General features: G+C 38.2%; 1 protein-coding gene across 1 annotated transcript; it reads right to left on the bottom strand.

Annotated features, from left to right (window-relative positions):
* Positions 1-5,306: 5,306 nt before the first annotated feature.
* LOC120633949 (transmembrane protease serine 9-like) lies at positions 5,307-14,181 on the bottom strand. Its single transcript, XM_039904385.1, has 8 exons — positions 14,142-14,181; positions 13,042-13,112; positions 11,852-11,955; positions 10,894-11,149; positions 10,146-10,444; positions 8,154-8,414; positions 7,108-7,366; positions 5,307-5,612 (listed from the first exon to the last, which is right to left on the bottom strand). Exons 1-8 carry the CDS (start codon positions 14,179-14,181, stop codon positions 5,307-5,309), a joined length of 1,596 nt encoding a protein of 531 aa, XP_039760319.1.
* Between the last annotated feature and the right edge of the window lie 9,205 nt (positions 14,182-23,386).

Genomic DNA, 23,386 nt, shown 5'->3' with positions numbered 1-23,386 from the left:
GGCCTTAGGCACGGAAAGCAAAGTCGCTGCCCACTGCGCCAATCGGCTGTCCAATACAAGCGATATCAGTAGTTCAGTGGTAATGTGCTCTGAATGAATGTCCATATATTAAGTTGTTGGACCATGGTCAAATATAACTAATTTTTGACGTCCTCGTCGTCATCGTGGCGCAACGGCGAGCGCTCTGAATTTTATTTATTTAACTCTTTATTTGTTCACCACAATGAAGTTAGGAAAATAAAAAAACAAAAGAAATACAAAGACAGAAGTAGAATACAAAAGGCGGCCTTATCGCTAAGTATCAGAATTTTAGCAGGGGTCGCGATCGCGTAGAAACCGATTAGGGGTATGACTACCATACCTAACAGGTTAGCCCGCTAGCATCTTAGACTGCATCATCACTTACCACCAGATAGACTTGAGATTTCTGTCAAGGGCTAACTTGTGGAGGAATAAAAAACTTATATAAAAAAATTATGTGTATTTTCGCTGCCAAGAACTACACAGATTTTTAATAGTTACAGTTCTGTATACCTCAGCGCTTCTGCATTTCAGCCAAAAGGATTTATTAATCGGACTGAATACTACTGAGTTTAACGCGTCCTAACCATTAAACATTCATAACCTTCTAAGGGGTAAATATTTCAGAAGTTATATAGTCTTCCTCGAAAATGTGGTTATCAAATGCAATGAAGATTTTTTTTAAATCGCCCACTAGTTCAGGCGATTGGCTCGTTCAAATAAATTAACACACTCTTCAGCTTTATCAAGTTTTAAGATAAACAAGATTTTAAAATAAGATTTTCGTGATTAATCAACATTTCTTAAACATAGTTCAACGGTTTAAATATTAACTTTCAAAAAGAACTAAATGTTAAAAATGCATACAACCTGCCAAAAGCGCCACGCACAAAATCCGGTTCAACATATTGCCAGTGGGAATTATCACCTCGCAATGCACCCGAAATTATACTAATTTAAAATATATACGCATTTCACAAAACTTTATCTACCTAAATCATATAATTTATGGTCATATTATATAGAATGAATATTTTAAGTTACCTTTATTATATAAATAACTAGTTGGTGCCGCATTCTTTGTCTGCGTGTTTTTCGGTTTTTTACTTAATCTTTTTACTATCACGTTGAAATTGTATGTTTTCGTGAAATCAAAAGTACTCTCGGTCCTTTCAACTAATCGATACCAAACGTGAAGCTGATTGATTGCTTAGTTAGGGTGTAAAGGAAGGGCAAACAAACAAACAAAAAAACAAACTCACTTCCGCATTTATAATATTAGTCAGGGACCCTACTTTCTGCGTCCAAGACCGTCGGTTCGATTTCTATGGGAAAAATGTTTGTGTGATGAACATGAATGTTTTTCAGTGTCTTGGTGTTTATCTGTATAAGTATTTATGTGTATTATTCATAAAAATATTCATCTAGCTATCTTAGTACCCATAACAAGCTACGCCTACTTTGGTGCTAGATGGCGATGTGTGTATTGTTGTAGTATATTTATGATTTAGATTGCCCATCTGAGAGCAACAATTCAGGGCATGCAAGGAGCACGTCCAAGGTGTGTTCATATTTTTGCCGCCAACTGTACCTTTTCTTTCTTTCAATGATTTTTTTTTTATCGCTTTGTATTTGGTGTACAATAAAGTATATTTGATTGATTGCCATCTGCATATCGTCTGCGAAAGGTACAGAAGTCATTCGTGGGATTGAGTATGCGCTTTTATAATATGATTCCTAAGGTAATTTTCGTTCTACCAATGCGCAAGTTTAAAGAATATCTTAAAACAAATTTATTACAGCGAGGTTACTATATAATAGTTATAATAATAATAATAATAAAGCTTTATTTACATTCCTTACAATTAATTACCCTACTGGCTAAATATAATAGAGTTAAATACAATTTTCCTTAATCCTAATTTTTTATTTTCTATTTATATGTTATATGTTTTCTTAACTAAGTAATATATTGCCCTTATTGTACTTATACTATCTAATTTAGAACATTTATGTAAGGACCGCCAGCGGCGGTAAAAGCCTCCTCCACATTTTTCCATTTGCACCTGTCCCTTACAAGAGTACTCCATGTCTTACCCGCAACTATCGCGATGTCGTCCTCCCATCTTTTCAATGGCCTACCGGGTCACTATACAATTGATTAATTTCTTGATCATAAGGTTTTCTTGGAAGCATCCGGCTCCGCTTTCATCTCTCACAAGATAGAATAATTAATGTTAGAATGTAGAATGTAAATAATTGATTTTGCAAAATAGCAACTACTGAGTTTCTGCTCATAATAATCTGCCTTCTGAACCGTTGGTAGATTCAAAACAGACATTATTGACGTTTCAAAAGTGCTTACATTAAGCCTACCTAAAATAAATGAATCTAGTCTAGCAATTAGAAGTTTCTTTATTATCGATTTTAGAATATTACAGTGATATTGCTTTCGGAGCATCCTGTACAGTTTATTATTTAAGTAGCCGGTTTCCGCTTATAGCAATCTGATAACATCAGTTGCTGATATTACGGATATAACTGATAAGGGAATTAAATTAAGCCTCTTCTCGATACATGCAATCGACCGACATCCATTGACATAAATTCCTACTAATATTTAAATAGGAAATTTGTTTTTTTAGCAGCGATTAGTTTTTCACGGCTGCCCGATAAAGATTGTAGAAATGATTGCCGGACAAAGATTACTACCCAGTAAATGGAAAACTATTGCCTATAATCAGAACAACTTGACGGCCGATTGGTGCAGTAGGCAGCGACCCTGCTTTTTGTGTCCAAGGCCGTGGGTTCGATTCCCACAACTGGACAATATTTGTGTGATGAACATGAATGTTTTTCAGTGTCTGGGTGTTTATCTATCCCTATCCCTATCCCTACTCCCTACTATTATTATAAATGTCAATGAAAATTTGTTTGTTACGCTTTCACGCAAAAACTACTTAACCGATCCTCAGGAAACTTTGTATTCATATTTTTGTAAGTGTTAGAAGTAATATAGGATACTTTTTATCCCGACATTAAGGTCGGTTCCTTTGGGAGAGGGGATGAAAGTGTTTGACGATTTTACACCACAACTCCGACTAATTATAACCGATTTAAATAATTATTTTTGTACTATATAGGTTATATAATATGTGTTTAATTTTCTCCAAACTGAATGTGGTTGGAGATAGAGGACAGATCTCCTCATTCAAGGCTTAGGTATACTGAATACTTTGCATTTTTTTTAGAACTACAACTAAATTCAATGCCACATCAAAAAACTAAATCAAACGCAGACGAAGTCGCGGGCAAAAGCTAGTATATAATAAGTATTAATGTATATTATTCTTAAAAAATATTCATCAGTTATCTTAGTGCCCATAACACAAGCTACGCTTACGAAAAGTGTGACTTAGTATCCAACCAAGCAAACCGCGTCTCCCGTTTTGGTACTTTATGCACTATTTTTTTTTATAATGAATAAATAGCAAATATTAAAAAAATCATTTTTCTAGAAAAATCGATTTATTCATTAATAACTTTTAATGAAATACTAATTCTTAGGATAATATCGATTGATTCTTATTATAATGTTCTCAAAAGGTATGTGTAGTCCACTAATCCGCACTGGGCCAGCGTCGTGGGCAACTACCTTAACCCTTTCTCATTGTGGGAGGAGGCCCGTGCCCTGGGCAAGTGGGCAGGTTATGGCTTATTTATTATTTATTTTATTTAACTCTTTATTTGTACACCACAATGAAGTTAGGAAAATAAAAAAACAAAAGAAATACAAAGACAGAAGTAGAATACAAAAGGCGGCCTTATCGCTAAGTAGCGATCTCTGCCAGGCAACCTTTGGATTAGGACAAGATGAGAGAGAGCGGACAGGTGGTGTAAAATTATTATAAACGTGAAACGATGGCTTGATATGATGATGATGAAATATTAAAATATAAATTTCTTTACATATATGACCTAACAGTAAAAGTGATCTGGGCCAATCTCCACATACCGATTGCACGGAAATTGGCCCCGCGGAAACGAAGTCCCGGGAAACAGGTTTTACATAATATAGGCATGTGTAGAAAATTTTATTAATCGGTATTACTATCGGGAAGGTTTGCCATAATCACCACGCTGGGTAGACGGATCGGTGATCGCAGTAGAAGGTAGTAGTAGCACAGAAGACAACGCTGCTTGTTACATTCCCTTAGTCGCCTCGTACGACATAAATAGGAAGAGAAAAAAAAACATAAGCGGTGAAAACTATACACGGCACACGATTAAAGAATCAACTTAACAACAACACGCTCAGTGCAGATTAGTGGGCTTCACACACCTTCGAGGACATTATTATAAGAATCAATCGATATTATCCTAAGAATTTTGCATTTCATTAAAAGTTATCAATGAATAAATCGATTTTTCTAGAAAAATAATAAGGTTATGAAATTGTGAAAGTAAGACCGTGATCATGACATAGTAAGATAAAATTAAGATATTTTTATGAGCTTTACATAGCGATATAAGATAAACCTAGGTAACCAGCTATTTAATTAATTGATAAAACTGTTCGATTATGGATCACCAGGTCCTCAGTTTAAGCAAAAAAGCCCGCAAATCCGCATTGGAGCAGTGTGGTTTATCTCGGCTCTGAATTCCTCCCTCCCATAAGAAATAAAAAGCGGTGATAGCCCAGTGGGCCCAGTAAGGCTTTAGCTTCCTTTGCAGGGGCCCGAGTTCGCATATACCTTTTACTTTCCGGTATGATGGGCATTTCAAGTAATTCAATATGAAATCGTGAGGAAACCTGCATGCCTGAGCGTTGTGTATGACGTTGTCTTGGCCAGCGTGATAGTTAGAGTATAAACCCTTCTTATTGTAAGAGTAGACCCGTGACCTGTAGTGGACCAAAGATGGAGGATAAATAAATAAATAAATAAATAAATATACTACGACAATACACACATCGCCATCTAGCCCCAAAGTAAGCGTAGCTTGTGGTATGGGTACTAAGATAGCTGATGAATATTTTTATGAATATAATACATATAAATACTTATAATATACAGATAAACACCCAGACACTGAAAAACAAGCATTTTCCAGTTGTGGGAATCGAACCCACGGCCTTGGACTCAGAAAGCAGGGTCGCTGCCCACTGCGCCAATCGGCTGTCAAAGGTTAAGGGTAAGTGATGATGTCAGTTATGAATTAATTAGATTATTTAAATAATAAAACGAAAAATCAAAATAAACTGTTATATTTAAATTTCAATCAATCTATAAAGTATTATCGACAATCCATTGAGTGTAAGAAGGAACCGAGGTGCTGATGCCAGGGTAAGTGGCATTGGCACATCCCTCGCCCCAGGACACCACACCAATAGTGATGTTCCCGTAGTAAAGAGGTCCGCCGGAGTCGCCCTGACAAGCGTCCTTGCCTCCGACGTCGAGGATACCAGCGCAGATCATGTTCTTGGTGATAGGAGGACGGTTTGGAAGCTGTTCGTAACGTTCACGGCAAATGTCATTGTTGATGGTGAAAATTGGCACGTCCAGAAGTACTTCAGATGGCGTGCCGCCTTGCTGCAAGAATATAAAATTGGAATAAAGATTTGACGAACTCCTTAAAGCAGTGGTGAGAGTAGAGTCTTATAAGGGGGATTCCTGTATCGATCTTCAGCGGAAGCAAAATGGGAATGCAGGTTTTCTTTTTATCTCCCCTGTACGCTTCTGAGAGGGTTAAGCCGTCACTTACTTAGGAAGATGTGCCGATAAGCGATTTAGCGTCATAACTGTGATAAACGACTAAAACAACGGGAGGTATTTTCATCGTTCGAGCCCATGTAGAACTAAGCTGTACCGATAATGCAGTCGTATTTACATCGAAATACCCACCAACTCAATGTAATTTTAATTGTTAATCAAATATAATTTTAATTGTTTCTTGAAAACTATTTGTTAAACAAATAATAATTGTTAACGTTGTGCGCGCACGGGAGGAGACGCGCGGGGGGCCAGGCGAGTCGACGGGGACATCGCACGGTGGCGGCGGCGAAAGGCACTCGCGAACGGACCACCGACGACGCGATCAACGGTTTTATAGACAATTGTCTTTTGTCTTTTGTTATTCTCATTATAACCAGCTTTATATACAGTCCACTTAGTTTTAAAACAACAAACGTATTTTTAAAAAACCTACTCAATTTAATATAATCTTATTAAATTAAATAGGTGAATTATTTACCCACTTTATAAAATTACTGTAACACTGATATGGTGTTTGGGCTTAATATAACTGAGTAATATAAGTAAGAGGTTAGCCTGCTACCGTCTTAGACGTCTCATCACCAGCACAAAGGAACAAAGAACCCATGAGAAGTTATGGAAGGCGGGGTAGCCTTGGTGGCCCTGCTATAAAGATACTTTTGGGAAGATGATGAGAGCGAGAGAATAATTCGGGATTCTTCATAGTTAATAATTGGAACCAAGGAGGTGAACCAAGCTGATGGGTCCATCTGATGGTCAGTGAAAAACAGAGCAACACTTCGCAGAGTATGCAAGGAAGACAAGGATTTTTCCATTTTATGGCATCTTCCTTCTTTATGCATACCCTGGTCAAAAACCCTGTGCACGCCACTGCCTGTGTCCATCAACCTGTTAGTCTAAATCTAAGTAGTCTAGCCAGTTGGTTACCTATTGAACTATACTGTTTTGTTTATTTTTATTAGTTACACAAAACAGGTAATAACTAAAAGTAGATCTAAAATAAGTAATAACAAGTTTTGTTCTATGCTATAACCCAAAGTGTGTGTATGGAATTAAATTGAACAAAAAGTAAAGACAAAATTAAAGTTGAAGCAAAAAAAAAACACTTAAAAAATAATATATATTTATAATTTACCTAAAGATTGTGTGGAATAGTGCTTAATATATTGATTTTTAAAATTATTTATCCTTTTGTTAAAAATGACAATATTACGATTACTTCATACTAAATCATTGTAAAGGTGGCAAATGTGAACGATGTCACTATACAATATTTATGAATGAAATCGTTATTTAGTATTTATAGTCTTACTTCAGTGGTACCCCATCCAGCATGCACAACGGGTAAGTTATCCGGAATACTTGCACCCTGCGGCGGGATTGATGTCCTCTGGGCGACTTCGGAGTAATCAATAGGTGTTATAAGGCTGACGAGACATATGTCACCATCGTAGCGAGACGCGACATTGTAGGATGGATGGTTTAAAGAGTACTGCACGTAGACGATGCTGCCGCCCGTGTTGCGGAAGGTGGCACCAGTTCTGATACGACGGTGGCTTGGTTGGTACGAACTGATAACAGAGAAAATTAAAAGTGCAGTTAAAACACATCCTCTATAAACATTGCAGATCCCCTTGTGGCGTTCTATATTAGACCAGGGTCGATAATTTTTAGAACCAAAAAAAATAATAGTAGGATGAAACCCATTAGAAAAGGAGGGGATTTTTTCGATAGGACTTTTAGTTTTGCCGGAAACCGAGAAAAACCGTTTTTCACCCTTAAAAACTCACCCCCATCCCCTTCCCGACCTCAGATCGCCCGTAAATTATTTTTCCTTTCATTTTTATAATATTTACCTCCTTTTCTAATGGGTTGCATCCTAATATTATTTTTTTCACTTTTTATTATTTTTAAAGGCCTCTACCATGGTCTGTATGTAAACGTTTTTATAACAAAAGCTATGGATAGCCCAGCTATTGATCCATGTATTGTGCATCTAAAAACAAGAGCTGAGAGGATGTTGACGCCAGCACATAACTGAGTATAGAAGACCAGGGATTTGTCTGGGTACAGACGTCATTGCCGTATTCAATGTCTGCAATTCTGTTGCTGGCGACTAATCTAGGGTATTCGCGAATGATGCTTATACCCTGGAAAGGAGAAATAGAAGCGATGAAAGCGTAGTGGGTAGGCACTTGACTTCACTTTCGGGGGGCAGAGTTCGAATCCCCGCACGCACATCTAACTTTTCTAAGCTATGTACGTAAAGTAATTAAAATATCACTTGCTTCAACGGTGAAGGAAAACATCTAGAAAAGGATATATGATGATGATGATTGTACACTAAAAGCTACTCACGCTCCATCAAAGCAGTGTGCAGCAGACAGAACAGATCGAGCCGTGAGGATGGTGGCGGCGCATGACTGTGACCATGTACCGGTGCCGGTGTTCAACCTCTCCACCTGGACTATCGAGGGATACTGCTCTATGGTTGTTGGAGACCCACCTACTATGCGGTGTGAATGCACCGTTGCTAAAACTGAAAAAGAAACAAGCAGACCGAATGATAGAAGGAACAAGTTTTTCCCCAGGGTAAATTGAAAACAAAGCTTTGAGGTTCTTTTACAAAACACGTACATATCAACACATTACCGGCCCACTTTAGGACACAGGTCTCTTGTCAGAATAAGTTGGTTAAGTCCTTATTGGTTTAAGCCTTATTGGTTAAGTAAACCACGCTGGCCAGGTGCGGATTGGTAGAATTCACACGCCAGCATTATTGAGAACTCTTCTGCAGGTTTCCTTCCGATGGTTTTCATTACCATTCATGCCAGCGTAAATAATTTCTTAAATCAAAAACGCACTTTGGAAAGTTAGAAATGGTTCCAGGGATAGAACCCCATAGGAAATCACCGCTCGCAAAATTTATGTTTACGAATAATTAAAAACATATACATACAACGTTTATTAACCGAAATATACTTTATCAAAAAATTTAAATAAATATGTAAGTGTTCATTTGTACAAAACCTAAGAAATAGGTTTTATTCATAAACATGCACCATCAGACAAATTGTTTCTAGGCGTTAACACTCCACGCTGCTCGAATAAGGCCTTGCGGGCTAGAACTCCTATTAGAAAATAATTTAAAAAAAAAGCAAGTCACCTGCAAAGAGCGCTAATGCAAAGCACCAAATCGACGTCATCCTTGTACTTAGGAAAAACACCAAAAATTCAATAACAATTAATTGCACCATTTATATATATTTCGTATTTATTGACGGCTTAAATAATTTTATTGTGCTGAACTAACCACTATAATAAACATTGATTACGTGTAGATAGCCTATGATCAATATCATAGTGTAATAAACGGTTTTATCGGATAGGTAATTTTAAGAGTAAGTCTATTTTTCCTTGGCAAGATAACAGGTTGTTAGTAAATCGAATCACACAGTAGGAACAATTGAATTATTTACTATTATTCCATACTAATATTATAAATGCGAGAATGTGTAAGTTTTCCAGTTATAAATTCAGCCACGACATGAGTATAAAGTAAGTTACGCTCCCTTATACGCATAGCAAAGACTAGGATTACCATTGCAGAGACCAGGACCGAAAGCTTAACGTGATGTTTGAAGCACGTAGGTAGACACCACCAATAAGAAATTGGTACTGGCATATTTCGTTTTTCAAAAAATTCCTTCTACAAATTTTTGGCCCAAAAAGCCCGTGGTAACGGTCCTCGTGATAAAAAAAAAACTTCCTATTCCTAACTAATATCGTGAATGCGAAAGTGTGTTTGTTTGTTTATCCTCCCTTCACGCCCTAACTAAGCAACCTATTATCATAATTTTTCCACAGGATTTCGAAAGGACGCGGAAAAGTTGAAAGGACGCGGAGCAACATGGGCTACTTTTTATCCCTGGAAAGCCAACAGTTCACTTGGGATTTGAAACAAACCGTAATCCCGTTGATTACGGTGAAGAACAACGCTTATTTTAATATAAATTGAAAAAAACACCCCTCTCGACTTTAAAAATAGTGTACGTTATTGTACTAGTCAAGTCTTTTCATTTGATACCCATATTTTCGGAGTGGTGAAAAAATATGTAATCCGCCATTTTGTAGCGACCGCCATCTTTGACTGATTTTTATCAAATCAAATAGCTAAAAACACTCGCGACTAATTCATCTTTCAAACAATATGGGATCATCATGGTTCATCCATTCAGGAACTACGATGCCACAGATAGACACAGACACGCACACCAACAATGGACACGTCAAACTTATAACTATTTAAAAACGAGTAATTAAACAATTTAGTTCAAACTCATTTAATTATTATTAGCAATGATCCAGTCAACGTAGCGATGAACCGCAACACTGACACCGGGGAAAGTGGCGTTGGCACAGCCCTCGCCCCAGGACACAACGCCAATAGTGATGTTGCCGTAGTACATAGGGCCGCCGGAGTCGCCCTGGCAAGCGTCCTTGCCTCCGACGTCTAGAATACCAGCGCAGATCATGTTCTCGGTAACAGCGGGGCGGTTCTGCAGCGAAGCGTAGCGCTCGCGGCATAACTGGTTGTTGATTGTGTAGATTGGGACGTCCAGAAGGACTTCTGATGGTGGGCCGCCTTGCTGTTAATATAAAGGCAGGTAATATATAAATATTTAGTAGCAGTAGAGCTTTTTTGTGCTATTTACTAGCTCGGACACTGCTATTTTCAGGTTAGTAAACAGCTTAATGTATTCTTATATTTGTATTCTTTATATTATAGCCAATTGCCAAACCATTGCCAATATAAATTAAAATCATGTGACTCATGTCCCTTTATTACGCGTAGTACGTGTCGCGAAGCGTAGGTACTATGCGCGTGTCGGTATTTTAGCTTCAATAGGGTTGTCATAAGTAAACGCAGAATATTTTGAATTAGTTTGTATGGAAAAATAAAATGCTTCTCTTGATTTAATATTTTTACAGGGAGATTCCTTATGAAATATACTTATGCACCCTTCAACAGTATTTCATAATTCCGTTACACATTGCATAAGGGAAGGTTTATGCCCAGCAATTGGATGTTACTTACCGATGTTGCACCCCAACCGGCGTGTATAACTGGTAGGTTATCTGGGATGACGGTATCCTGCGGCGCGATGGATGTACGCTGCACCGCTGGGGAGTACACCAACGCACTCAGTAGTTTGATCAACGAAATGTCACCGTCGAATCCATTCGCACCGTAGGAAGGGTGGTTATACGCATGCTCCACGTAGACCACCATCCCACCGTGGTTCCTGAAAGTCGCACCTGCCCTTATGCGGCGCAACTTTGGGTCAAACAATCTGGAAGAAATGATTAAATTAAGGATTTATAAAACCCCCGCCACAAATATTCCTTATTCCTGATTTCCTTTCAATAAAGTGTACATTATTCTACTGGTAAGTACTAGCAAGCGATGATAGCGCAGTGGGTAGGAGTTCGACTTCAAATTCAGGGGACCGAGTTTAAATTTGACGGCCGATTGGCGCAGTTTGCAGCGACCCTGCTTGCTGAGTCCAAGACTGTGGGTTCGATTCCAACAACTGGAAAATGTTTGTGTGATGAGCATGAGTGTTTTTCAGTGTCTGGGTGTTTTTATATATATATATATATATATTATAAGTATTTATGTATATTATTCATAAAAATATTCATCAGTAATCTTAGTACCCATAACACAAGCGACGTTTACTTTGGGGCTAGGTGGCGATGTGTGTATTGTCGTAGTATATTAATATTTATTTTATGTAAATTGCACTTCTAAATTCTCTAAGTTAAGTGCGTTTTAAGTAATTAAAATATCATGTTTTCGATGTTTTCTTTCACAATTGAAACTAGGGATATTTGAAATACTTAAAACGCACATAACTTAGAAAAGTTATAGGTGCGAGTTGGGATTCGAACTCGGCCCCCCGAAAGTGTAGTCGAGTTCCTACACACTGGGCTATCACCGCTTCAAATTCCAGTTACAGTTTGTAAATTAAAAATATTTTGCTGATACTTACTGTCCGTCGAAGCAGTGCGCGGCAGACATGATCATTTTCGATGTGAGGATGGTACCAGCACAACCTTGTGACCACAGCTCTGTCCAGATGTTTTTCATTTCAACCTAAACACAAGAAATTAACATTTAGTAGCCGTGTGGTGATGACAGATCAGAATACAGTTGTCACCACACCTCCCCTTCCCACGGGTGTCGTACGAGGCGACTTAGGGAATGTAACGGAGAATGGACAGCAGCGTCCCCTGTCTACTACGAGCATTTACTGCGTTTACCAATCCGTCTTCCCAGCGTGCTGATTATGAGCAAACCCTTCTGTTGGGAGAAGAGACAGTTGGAGAATCTTGATATACAACGTGTAAATAAAAGCCGAAATTATGCTCCACAGGCTTTAGAGGTACATTATGTACTGTCTCTGAGACTAGTGCATACACTGGCCACCAAAATAGCAGTTCTTGGCCGGTCCGGGATGTCGAGAGAGGTCGCCTGAAAATCAGCGCTGTAGCAGTGATCACAAAACCACTGCTACAGCATAGCGTATATACTCTGTTTGGGAGAAACAACACCACAGATATGTCACTGCCTACATGGAATTATATTTGTTTGTTTTTAGCTTATTTAAGTTTATTTTGTTACCTAATCTTATATTGATATGTTTTTGTGTAGCCTGTATTCTATATGTTAATTGCTGTGTTGTTTTTTTCCCATTATTATTATTATTATTACTTATCTGTGAAACCGAAATGCTAATAGTTTTTGAACAAAACATTTCCGTAGTTTTACCGAAATATCAGATACAACCCTAACATCTCATGCAAAATTAAAATCAAGAGACTCCTGTCACTTTATTAGGTTCGTGTCGTCGTGTACTATGCGTGTGTCGATCGTGTATCTTAAATAGGGTTGTCATAAGTAAACACTTAAAATGTTTTGTATTCGTTTGTATAGAAACATAAATATGCTTCTTTGATTTAATATTTTTACAGGGTGAATCCATACGAAAAATACTTATGTAGCCTTTCATTATTTCGTAATTCGGTTACACAATGTATAGAAGATATTTAAAATGATTTTAGAAAATCTATTAAGTTTACCAGGCATCCATTTGACGAGGATGGAATTTATTTCTACGGCGTGTGGTGTTCTGTTGTAATGATTATATGTTCACAGCCATACAGACATAGTATTAAATACCTGAACAATTGACGGGTATTGCTCCACCGTTGTCGGTGAGCCACCCACTATCCGATGCGCGTGGCATGCTCCTGAATAAAAAAAACAAAGGGTTAAGGGACTCACGTAATACTCGTGAAAATTTTACTAAATAGTGTCATCGTTAAATAGGAAATATTTAGATGGAATTCTTCATTTGAAATGTATCATAGTGTATAGTATTCTACCACTGGGCTATCACCGCTGAGCCGCTATCGCTATTTTGGGGGGCCGTGTTCGAATCCCAGTACGCACCTCTAAATTTTTTTAGTTATGTGCGTTTTAAGTAATTAAAGTATCACTTGCTTCATCGGTGAAGGAAAAGAGAAAGCAAAACGCTTTGTACGAGTCCATGTGACATCAATTACGTTACGGTGCAGATCCTTACGATGCCTTTCGAATGTTCGATGTTTCGATGCTCTATGGTAGAAAGGTGAAAATGGAACCAGATAAAATAGTACTGAAGAACAGGCAACAACAAGGAAAAAAGTATCGCTGATTGGTGACAGAAATAATCATGGCGGTAGTACTGTCATCCCCACGAGGAGTCTCAGGTATGGACGTTTTCTGAAGATGTTTCCTCAACCTTTAGTTTAAAACGTCAAAGGTACGTGCCGGGGACCATGCTCGAGCCCCGAAAGGGAGACCGAAGCCTTAACCACTAGTCTAACCCCACTTATCCATTAATCATTTAAAAATAATCCAAATTAATTTAAACAAACGTGTGTGTACTTATGTACACGCGTTAGAAGTTATACTTTTTTGGAGTAACAAGATAATAATCTTTTCAAATATTTAATCTTTCGCCTTATTCTACGTTTGCAGAAAAAACTAAACTAACAATAGAAAAAAGGTATTGTTTTAATTATTGAAAGACAACTATCTAACCTTTTTAGAAAAACTAAAATGTTGACTATAGATAACTTCATTGTGTCGGTTTTTTGTGACGGTGTGCGCGCGCATCGTAAAAATTGACGCTCACTATTTTTTCCTAACGCGCCACAAGAAGTATAACTTCAATAATCAAAGCTGTCTATTATAGATGAGATGGATTATCTAATAATAATTTATGCTGTGAATACCTGCGAAAAGCGCTAACGCCAAAACCCAAGGTGACACCATTGTGTTCTCTCAGAAGTCCACACAAGTAAACCTTCACTACGTCATTGTTGACTATTTAAATACATTTTCCATTTATAACGATTAATAAAACTTTATTACAAATTAAGGATTATAAAACAAATTTTTGATAATACCAATCATCATTGAGTAATAATATACTGGGTAGGTACTACTAACTATTTTTATTATACTCGGTTGACTCAATAATCCAAATATCTAATGTTGTTTAAGTTTAATAAATCACTGAATTAAACTTAAAATAAACATTGTTTTTGAGGCGTACATAAGTTATCCTGTCAATTAAAGTTACTATAACATAAAAGTACAAAACCCGGATTACGAAGTTATTTAATTGTTACAAATATCTAAAACTTAACAAGGTGAAAGCTAAGTAAGCACCTCAATAAAGTTTTAAACACTAACATGATCTGATATCTCAGTGGGCAGCAACCCTGCTTTTTGGGCCCAAGGCCGTGGGTTCGATTCCCACATCTGGAAAACGTTTGTGCGATGAAAATGAATGTTTTTCAGTGTCTGGGTGTGTATATGTATATTATAATTACTTATATATATTATTACACTCCTTTTTTTACCGCAATCGTGTAATAATTTTGCACCACTGTTTGTGGAGGTCGGAAAACGTTATGCTGTCATGCAGCCGACGAACGGTTAGGTTGGGGAAAAAGTTTCTTCGCATTTTGAAAATTCAAAACATTTTTTAATATAGTTTATTTACATTTAACTAGAGTATGTAGGCACCATTTTGTTCGATAACTTTTTGCCATCTTGTATGTAGGGACATAATCCCATTGCTATAGAAATGTTGAGTTTCTGAACAAGAAACCGAAACAGGTGGAAATCTGAAGGTGCAAGGTCAGGACTAAACGCGGATGCATTAACAACTCCCAGCTAAATTCTCTTAATTTTTTTCTAAGTGGCTAAATATATGTGAGGTCTAGGTATATAAGGTAATAGAAGGGGTGTGGTTTTTCATCATGATATGATGAAAAACCACACCCCTTCTATTGCTTAATTCCGGCCGCTTTCTCTCAACTTCTTGCTTTAATCTCATCAGTTGTTCGAAGTAGAGTTCAGAACCGATGGTCCTGCCTGGTGGTAATAATGCCCTTCCAATCAAGCAAATTTTTTTCGCGGCTTGAGTTGCATTTTTACCTTTTTTGTAGTAAAATTTTAAAATGTATCGAATTTTTTCATTAGATTCACTCATCTTCACAGTACAAAAAACAAATAAAAAATCACACATTTTCCTAATTTGAATTTCCCACCAGACCAGACCAGAGAAAATTCATAAATTATAAATTCTTAAATTGCCCGTGCCGGGATCGAATTCGGAACCTCCTACTTAAATCACAGCGCTCACCGTTGCGCCAGGGAGGAAAAAAAACTAAGTGTTTGTAATTTGTTTAACCTAACGTAAAAATAAAAATTTGTAAAATCCCAAAGTGCACGACTCATAATGCTCATTTAATTATCAAATATTGAAAAAAGCTGTACTAGGAAAGTGATGCACAGGCGCCCCTCGTGGAATAAAATGTACATAATATCTATAGATATAGATATATCACCATCCATGTTAATTTTACATGGATATTTATAGATATACAGTCTTGCAGTTTTCGTTTTCGTTTTTTATTAATTGCAATTAAACTACACTAAATTAATTAATCATTCTCATTCAGTAGACAATCGTCGATTAGAATTTTTTTTTTTAAATTTAACTCACATTTGATTTGATTTTTTCACAAGTTAGAGTGTTTTCGGGTTTCACACATGACGGACAGGAAAATTTTTTGACCTATTTTGGTGTTTTTTTCCCATTCTATTGCAGTAAATCAATTTTTTAAAAATATGAAATTAATCTCCATTAAATTATCTCGACAATAGTATGCAAAATATCTTGATTCCGTGAACTAACAAGTCTATAATAATAAAAATAGCCGCCGAAATGAGGCGAAAAAAATTTTTCGCTCGTAAAGCACTCTCTGATGCTTCGCATCATGAGTCGTGCAATAAAACATCATAATAAATGGAGAAACACTTAAAATAGAAAACTCCACTGTTTTTCTAGGAGTGACCGTAGATTGTAAGCTACAGTGGGGTACCCATAAAGAAAGCCTAGCGAGTAAACTCAGCTAAGCTGCATATGCAATCAGGAAAATTAGACAGCTTACCGATGTTGAAACAGCTAGGCTTGATTTTTCGCATACTTTCACAGTATTATGTCCTATGGGATCTTGCTGTGGGGAAAAGCTGCAGGTATTGAAAGTATATATGTATATACTACAGAAAAGAGCCGTACGATCAATATATAAACTTGGATCACGCGAATCGCTTCGTGAAAAATTTAAACAAATAGGTATTCTTACAGTAGCTTCGCAATATATTTATAATAATATAGTCTTTGTGAGACAAAATATTACTCTTTAAAAACAAAAACCTGAAATTAACAATCGACTTTCCAGAAACGGACATAAATTAGTGATATCTGCATATCGTCTGCGAAAGGTGCAGAACTCCTTTGTGTGGTTGAGTATACGCTTTTACAACATGATTCCTAACGAAATTCTTGACCTACCAATGCATACATTTAAAAAATGTGTAAAAACGCATCTAATACAGCGAGGTTACTATACATTTGATGAATTCCTCAATGACAAGGTAGATTGGAAGCAGCCAGCCTCGCTCTCATCTCCCGCAAGATAGAAAAATGATTGTAAATGTTGATGTTGGAAAAGAACAACTACTGAGTTTCTTGCCGGCTCTTCTCGGTAGAATCTGCTTTCCGAACCGGTGGTAGAGTCACTACAAATATACATACTTGACGTTTCAAAAGTGCTTATAAAATAGACCTACTTGAAATAAATGAATTTGAATTTGAATTTGAATTTGAGGGCGCCAACTTCTACGGTCTAAACCCTTCTCATTGTGGGAGACCCTTGCCCGTCTAGTGGGCCAGTAATGGAGTTATATAATGATGATGACGAATCTCTCGCTCGTGGTTATAGATTAATGCCCAGATTTAGTTTAATAACTATAATTACTTAATTGAATAATTCGGTATGTCTGGTATTCCAAGGTCAATAGTATTATGTGACTGAAAGCAAAAATTGTATAAGAAATCCATACTAATATTATAAATGCGAAAGTGTGTTTGTTTGTCCATAAATAACGCAGCAACAGAGCAACGAATTGATGTGATTTTATGCATTTCTGGGCCGGAGAGTGACATAGGCTACTTTTCATCTCGAAACAATGCACAGTTCCTGTGGAAAGATTCGCTGACGCTTACGCTTTGTACTTCAGTCACGCAGCAACAGACCAACGGATTGACGTGATATTTAGCATATACATAGTTTATGAGCCGTAGAGTTGTATTGGCTACTTTTTATCCCGGAAAAAACCAAAGTTTCTATGGAAAGATTACGGTCACGCTCTCGCTCGCGCTTACGTTTGCTTTCTTTCTTGCTTGCTTGCTCGATTGCTTGCATTTCTCCGGGATAAAAATGAGTCCATAAACTATCTCTATGCAAAAAATAACATCAATCCGTTGCTCTGTTGCTGCGTTATTGAAGGACAAACAAAGAAATAGTTGAGAGGACGGAGAGTAACCTGAGCTACTTTTGGTCTTAGAAAAACAGCTAATTCCTCCCATGTTTCTTTTACTGTTCCTGTAAACCACCCTTGGTTTACAGGAACAGTAAAAAAACATGAAAAAACGTCCTTCGTTCACGTCTTAGCAAAGTCACTAAACGACTTTATTTTTGGCAAAGAAATAGTTGAAAGGGCTCAGAATAAAGGAGACACAAGCGTCCTGAGATAGTGCACTGTTCTGTATTCATGATCGGTGCACCATTCCTCCTGACAAAGTTTTCCAAATTACCACGCAAGCGAACCAGCGGGTAAAAGCTAGTAGTTAAATAAACAGCTAACTTTAACTAACCAGTCAGATATTTAGTTTTAATGTTTAGTTAATCATTCGCTCATGGTTATAGATTAACACCCAAGTTAAGTAAAGGTTGTAAAAGGCAATATAATGTTTACAATACATAAATCGGTATGTTTGATATATTCCACCGAACGTTTTACACGTATGATAAAATCATTATAATGTTACGCGATAAGATTATATTGGTGCATAATAACGTAATAGTTTTATAAGACTGTAATGCGATTGTAAAACTCATTCAACTACTGGATATTTTTTGTTATGGATTATAGAAATTATGTAAGGAATGTATCACCAGCACTTCTTTAGTTGTTTTTTTTGTATTCCGCCACTAGTGAGCCGTCGATTGTAATCCATTAGTGGTGAGCGATGATTGGGCCAAGGTGGTGGTCTATGGGCCTACATTTTATTGTGGGAGGAGATCCGTACCCTGTAGTGGGCCGGTAATTGATATGACGATGACAGTGATGATGAAACAGTATAACCCGTAAGGAGTCCATACTCCTTACGGGTTACACTGCATAATTGAACATTGGCAGTTACATTGAACTCCTAATCGGTTTAACGCTAAATATTTTTCAGTAGGGTGGTAACTAACAACGGCCTGTCCTCAGAGACAGACTAGAAAACATACAGACATTATATATATCGAAAATGGATCGACCTTGGGACCTACAACTAATATGATGTAACTAGTAGGATGTCGACAAATAAATAAATATACTATGACAAAACACACATTGCCACCTAGCCCCAAAGTAAGCGTAACTTGTGCTATGGGTACTAAGATAATTGATAAATATTTTTTTTTGAATAATATACATAAACACTTATAATACACACACAAACACTCAGACGCTGAAAAACATTCATGTTCATCACACTAATATTTTCCTGTTGTGGGAATTGAACCCACAGCCTCGGACTCAGAAAGCAAGGTCGCTGCCTACTGCGCCAATCGGCTATCAAACCTACCTACCTAGTCATATAATTCTAGTCATCATCACATCAACCCATTACCGGCCCACTATAGGGCACGGGTCTCCCACAATGAGAAGGGGTTAAGTGCATAGTCCACCACGGATTTTACACACCTTTGAGAACATTATGGATAACTCTCAGGTATGCAGTTTTCCTCACGATGTTTTCCTTCATTGTTGAAGCAAGTGATATTTTAATTGCTTAAAACCTACATAACTTAGGAAAGTTAGAGGTGCGTGTTGGGATTCGAACTCGCCCCCCCCCGAAAGTGTAGTCGAAGTCCTACCCACTGGGCTGTCACAGCTTTTAGTATTGTAGTTTGCTGTTATTCTAGTGGTCAGCATGAATGCATGGTCCGTTTCGGATCCCGGGTCAGAAACTATTTTTTATCCCGGGTAACAAACGCTGACGAGCTAGTATATAATTATAAAGAAGACCGTAGCTAATTAAATCGATTCTATTTACAAGACTCGTGTTTGCCACTAAAAATGGCAAGTGCGCGATGCGTACGCGCATCTATTTGCGCCTCGTGAATCAGTAGCGTATGAATAACCGCCGCGCGGTCGCACATGCAACGGTTATCGATTATTTATACATTCCCGATTAATTTCCACTCGATTATTATAAGATCAATAATAAATTGTGCAACACACACAATTGTAAAACAGCACAATTTATCAAGTCGTTTTAGAAATAGTATGACTAATCGATGAATAACAGCATTGGTGTAGACTACAGTATTGTTATGTCAAACTTCCTCAATCAGGTAAAATTTTTATATAGTAAGTTAACTACTTTGTATACTCAATGAAATTAGCGGCGCGCAAGCAAAGCAAGTATTCATGTGTACGATGCCTGGGAACGTTCGCAGAATGCCATTGGTGTTTTTTGTGATCTATCCAAAGCATTCGATTGTGTCGATCATAAAACCTTGCTTCTTAAACTAGCCCATTATGGTATCAAAAACGTTGCACTAAATTTGGTTGCCTCTTATCTCAGTGACAGAACCCAAAGGGTTTGCATAAAAGACATTAAGTCGCAGGGGTCGGCTACGTCAATGGGTGTCCCACAGGGTTCAATCTTGGGTCCCTTTCTATTTTTGGTGTATATAAATGATCTACCACACCATGTCAGTGAAACCTGTGACATTGTACTGTTTGCTGATGATACATCTCTAATTTTTAAAACTGATAGAGGTAGAGACAACTCTGACGATGTAAGCCGTGCTATGTCGCATGTGTCGCACTGGTTTACTGTCAATAATTTACTTTTAAATGCAAAAAAAACTAAGTGTGTGGAATTTATTTTACCAAATGTAAAGAAAGTTAATAAAAATATAATAATAAATGGAGAATCACTAAAAATGGAAGATTCCACAGTTTTTCTGGGCATGACCTTGGATTGTAAGCTTCAGTGGGGTACCCATATAGATACACTAGCAGGTAAACTAAGCTCGGCTGCCTACGCCGTCAGGAAAATTAGACAGATTACTGACGTAGAAACAGCAAGACTTGTTTACTTCGCGTACTTTCATAGTGTGATGTCTTACGGGATCTTATTATGGGGCAAAGCTGCTGATATTGAAACTATATTCATATTGCAGAAAAGAGCTGTACGGTCAATATATAAACTTAAATCACGTGAATCCCTCCGTGAAAAATTTAAAGAAATTGGTATACTTACGGTAGCCTCACAATACATTTATAACAATATAGTATTTGTAAGACAACATATTAGTCTTTATAAACAAAAAGTGGATATAAACAGTCGACTTACAAGAAATGGTCATAAATTAGTGACATCTGCATATCGTCTGCGAAAGGTGCAGAAGTCATTTGTGGGATTGAGTATACGCTTTTATAATATGATTCCTAAGGTAATTTTGGACCTACCAATCCATAAGTTTAAAGAATGTGTTAAAACACATTTATTACAGCGAGGTTATTATACAATTGATGAGTTTCTTAATGACAAGGTTGCTTGGAAGCATCCGGCTCCGCTTTCATCTCTCACAAGATAGAAAAATGAATGTTAAAATATAAAATGTAAATTTTTGATGTTGGAAAAGAGCAACTGCTGAGTTTCTTGCCGGCTTCTTCTCGGTAGAATCTGCCTTCCGAACCGGTGGTAGAGTCACTACACACGGACAGACTTGACGTTTCAAAAGTGCTTGTATTAGGCCTACTTGAAATAAATGAATTTTGAATTTTGAATTTTTTTGAATTTTTTAAAGGGGTGTCGTCCCTTTTCTAATTACTTTACCAGTTTTTTGAATTTTACAACAAGTTAGCCATAACTGCAATCTCACCTGGTGGTATGTGATGATGCAGTCCAAGATGGTAACAACCTAACCTATTATGGAGTATGACAGTTATATTAAATCCATACCTCCACATCGTATACTAGAACGATAAATCGGTAAATGGTGCCTACGTCTTTATCGGTAGGGTGAACTAGCCACGGCCGAAGCCTCTTTCAAAAATTCAGAAATTATTAATTCCCAAATTGTCGAGTGGGAATCGATCCCGGGACCTTCAACTTAGAACCACATCGATCACCGCTGCGCCAAAGTTAAGTAAGCGTTATGACTGCGCTACAAACAGTAACGTAGCAGAGTATTATAAGTCTAAAATTAGCCATTATTCATTTAAGCCATGACCACAGTCAATACCCGGTTTGGTATCGCGTCAAGTGCTGTCTACGCATGCGTGGCAGCCGGCGCCAATTAAAAAGCTTCCATACATATCGCTCATCACTTGTCAATTTCGCGTCTATTTATAAACGCACGTTGTGAATCGAAAGTGGCGTAGGTCGTGGAACTTAATGTTAGCCGGTAGCCCTTGACTGCAATCTCACCTGGTGGTAACTGGGACCTCTGGTGGTTTGGTAGGGGAACTAGGTCCAACCGTTGATCTCTGCACGGCTAGCATGGGCAGGAGACAATTATCTCTCGGGGAAAGTATAAAATGTTATCTTCTTCCACAGCTTTATCAACTCTTAGAGCCCTGCCGCACGATTGGAAATAATATCCAAATAATATACGTGTAATAATTAAATTATATATAATAATTAGATATACTTACTTCTCCTGTTCCATATTCCCGTGCTTTAGCAGGTGGACACGTCAATTATATCCCTTATCAGGGGTTGATAATTTTTATCTCCTGCCCGTGCTGCCCTGCTGGAAGATATATACAAGCCATTCATTTGTTAAAACTCCGATAGCGCGATGTAGGATCTTGTGGCGCCATCTAGTTAGGAAATATGGAGACAGCCACAGATGTTAGCGGGCTAAACACTGCCTACCCGGGTAAGGGGTCGTTGCCTCGAGGCCCGTACCCCCGACCGGCCTATTGGCCGCTTGGAGATGACCCGCACGCGGGCTAAACTGAATTTCAGCAGAACAAGTGCCTACGCCTGATTGTATAAGCTCCAAGGTACGTCGGAAATGACGTCATCCATCGAGACACCAGGACGCCTACCGTGGAGGTTTTCGTCCGCACAATCGCACGCTGCATGTTCGCTCACGCAAATTACGGGCCGTGCGATCACCTCCACGAAAAAGCCCCAGCGCTGGACAGGGCGTCCACTACCTCGAGAGATCTTCCAATCACCCCCGCCAGCGCGACGAGGCGGAGGTGTGACATGGTGACATCGAGGCCCATCGGATTTGGCAAAATCCCCGCGCGCGCCGGCGACGACTTCGCTGACAGTGACGCAGGGACATCGCACGAACACGACAAACCAACAGGCTATAATACCAGGGCATAGCATAGCTGCCCTGGTATTAGTAAAAGCGTTGCCTCGACGCCCGTACCCCCGACTATTGGCCGCTTGGAGTAAACCGCACGGCCTAAACTGTTAGGGGTACGGCAGTTATACTAAGCGAATACGCCTAATTGGTTTCTACACGGCATAGAGGCCTGTCTTTGTCTGGTAAATAGCCTCGGTCGACGCCCCACCAGACCAGATAATATTTAGAATGTATAAATTACCTAATTGCCCCTGCTTTAACTGGGGCCCGAACTCGGAACCTGCCACCTATACCTAAGACCAGGCACTCACCATCATCAATCCAGGATGAGCAGTTATCATCCTGGATTGGAGCACTTACAGGATCAAACCTCTAATCTCTCTCTCCCATAACAGAGATGGCCTATGCTTAGCAGTGGGACTTTAATGGTGTGAGGAATGTCTGAACTGAAGTATAACAGAGCGGCACCAGTTAACCTTCATACCTGAAAGCACTTAACCTTC

This window comes from Pararge aegeria, chromosome 22 (assembly GCF_905163445.1).
Source record: "Pararge aegeria chromosome 22, ilParAegt1.1, whole genome shotgun sequence".
NCBI classification, from domain to species: domain Eukaryota; kingdom Metazoa; phylum Arthropoda; class Insecta; order Lepidoptera; family Nymphalidae; genus Pararge; species Pararge aegeria.
Note: the sequence above shows the minus strand (reverse complement) of the source record. Positions and strands in the feature narration are given on the sequence as shown.

Bases quoted from the DNA above. Each gene is read 5' to 3' on its own strand.
- LOC120633949 (XM_039904385.1), bottom strand. From the start codon at position 14,181: ATGGTGTCACCTTGGGTTTTGGCGTTAGCGCTTTTCGCAG. The intron at 11,956-13,041 runs GTATTTAATACT...TCTTGTGTTTAG, and splicing joins AATACCCGTCAATTGTTCAG to GTTGAAATGAAAAACATCTG. The intron at 7,367-8,153 runs GTGAGTAGCTTT...CTCTGTTATCAG, and splicing joins GCACACTGCTTTGATGGAGC to TTCGTACCAACCAAGCCACC.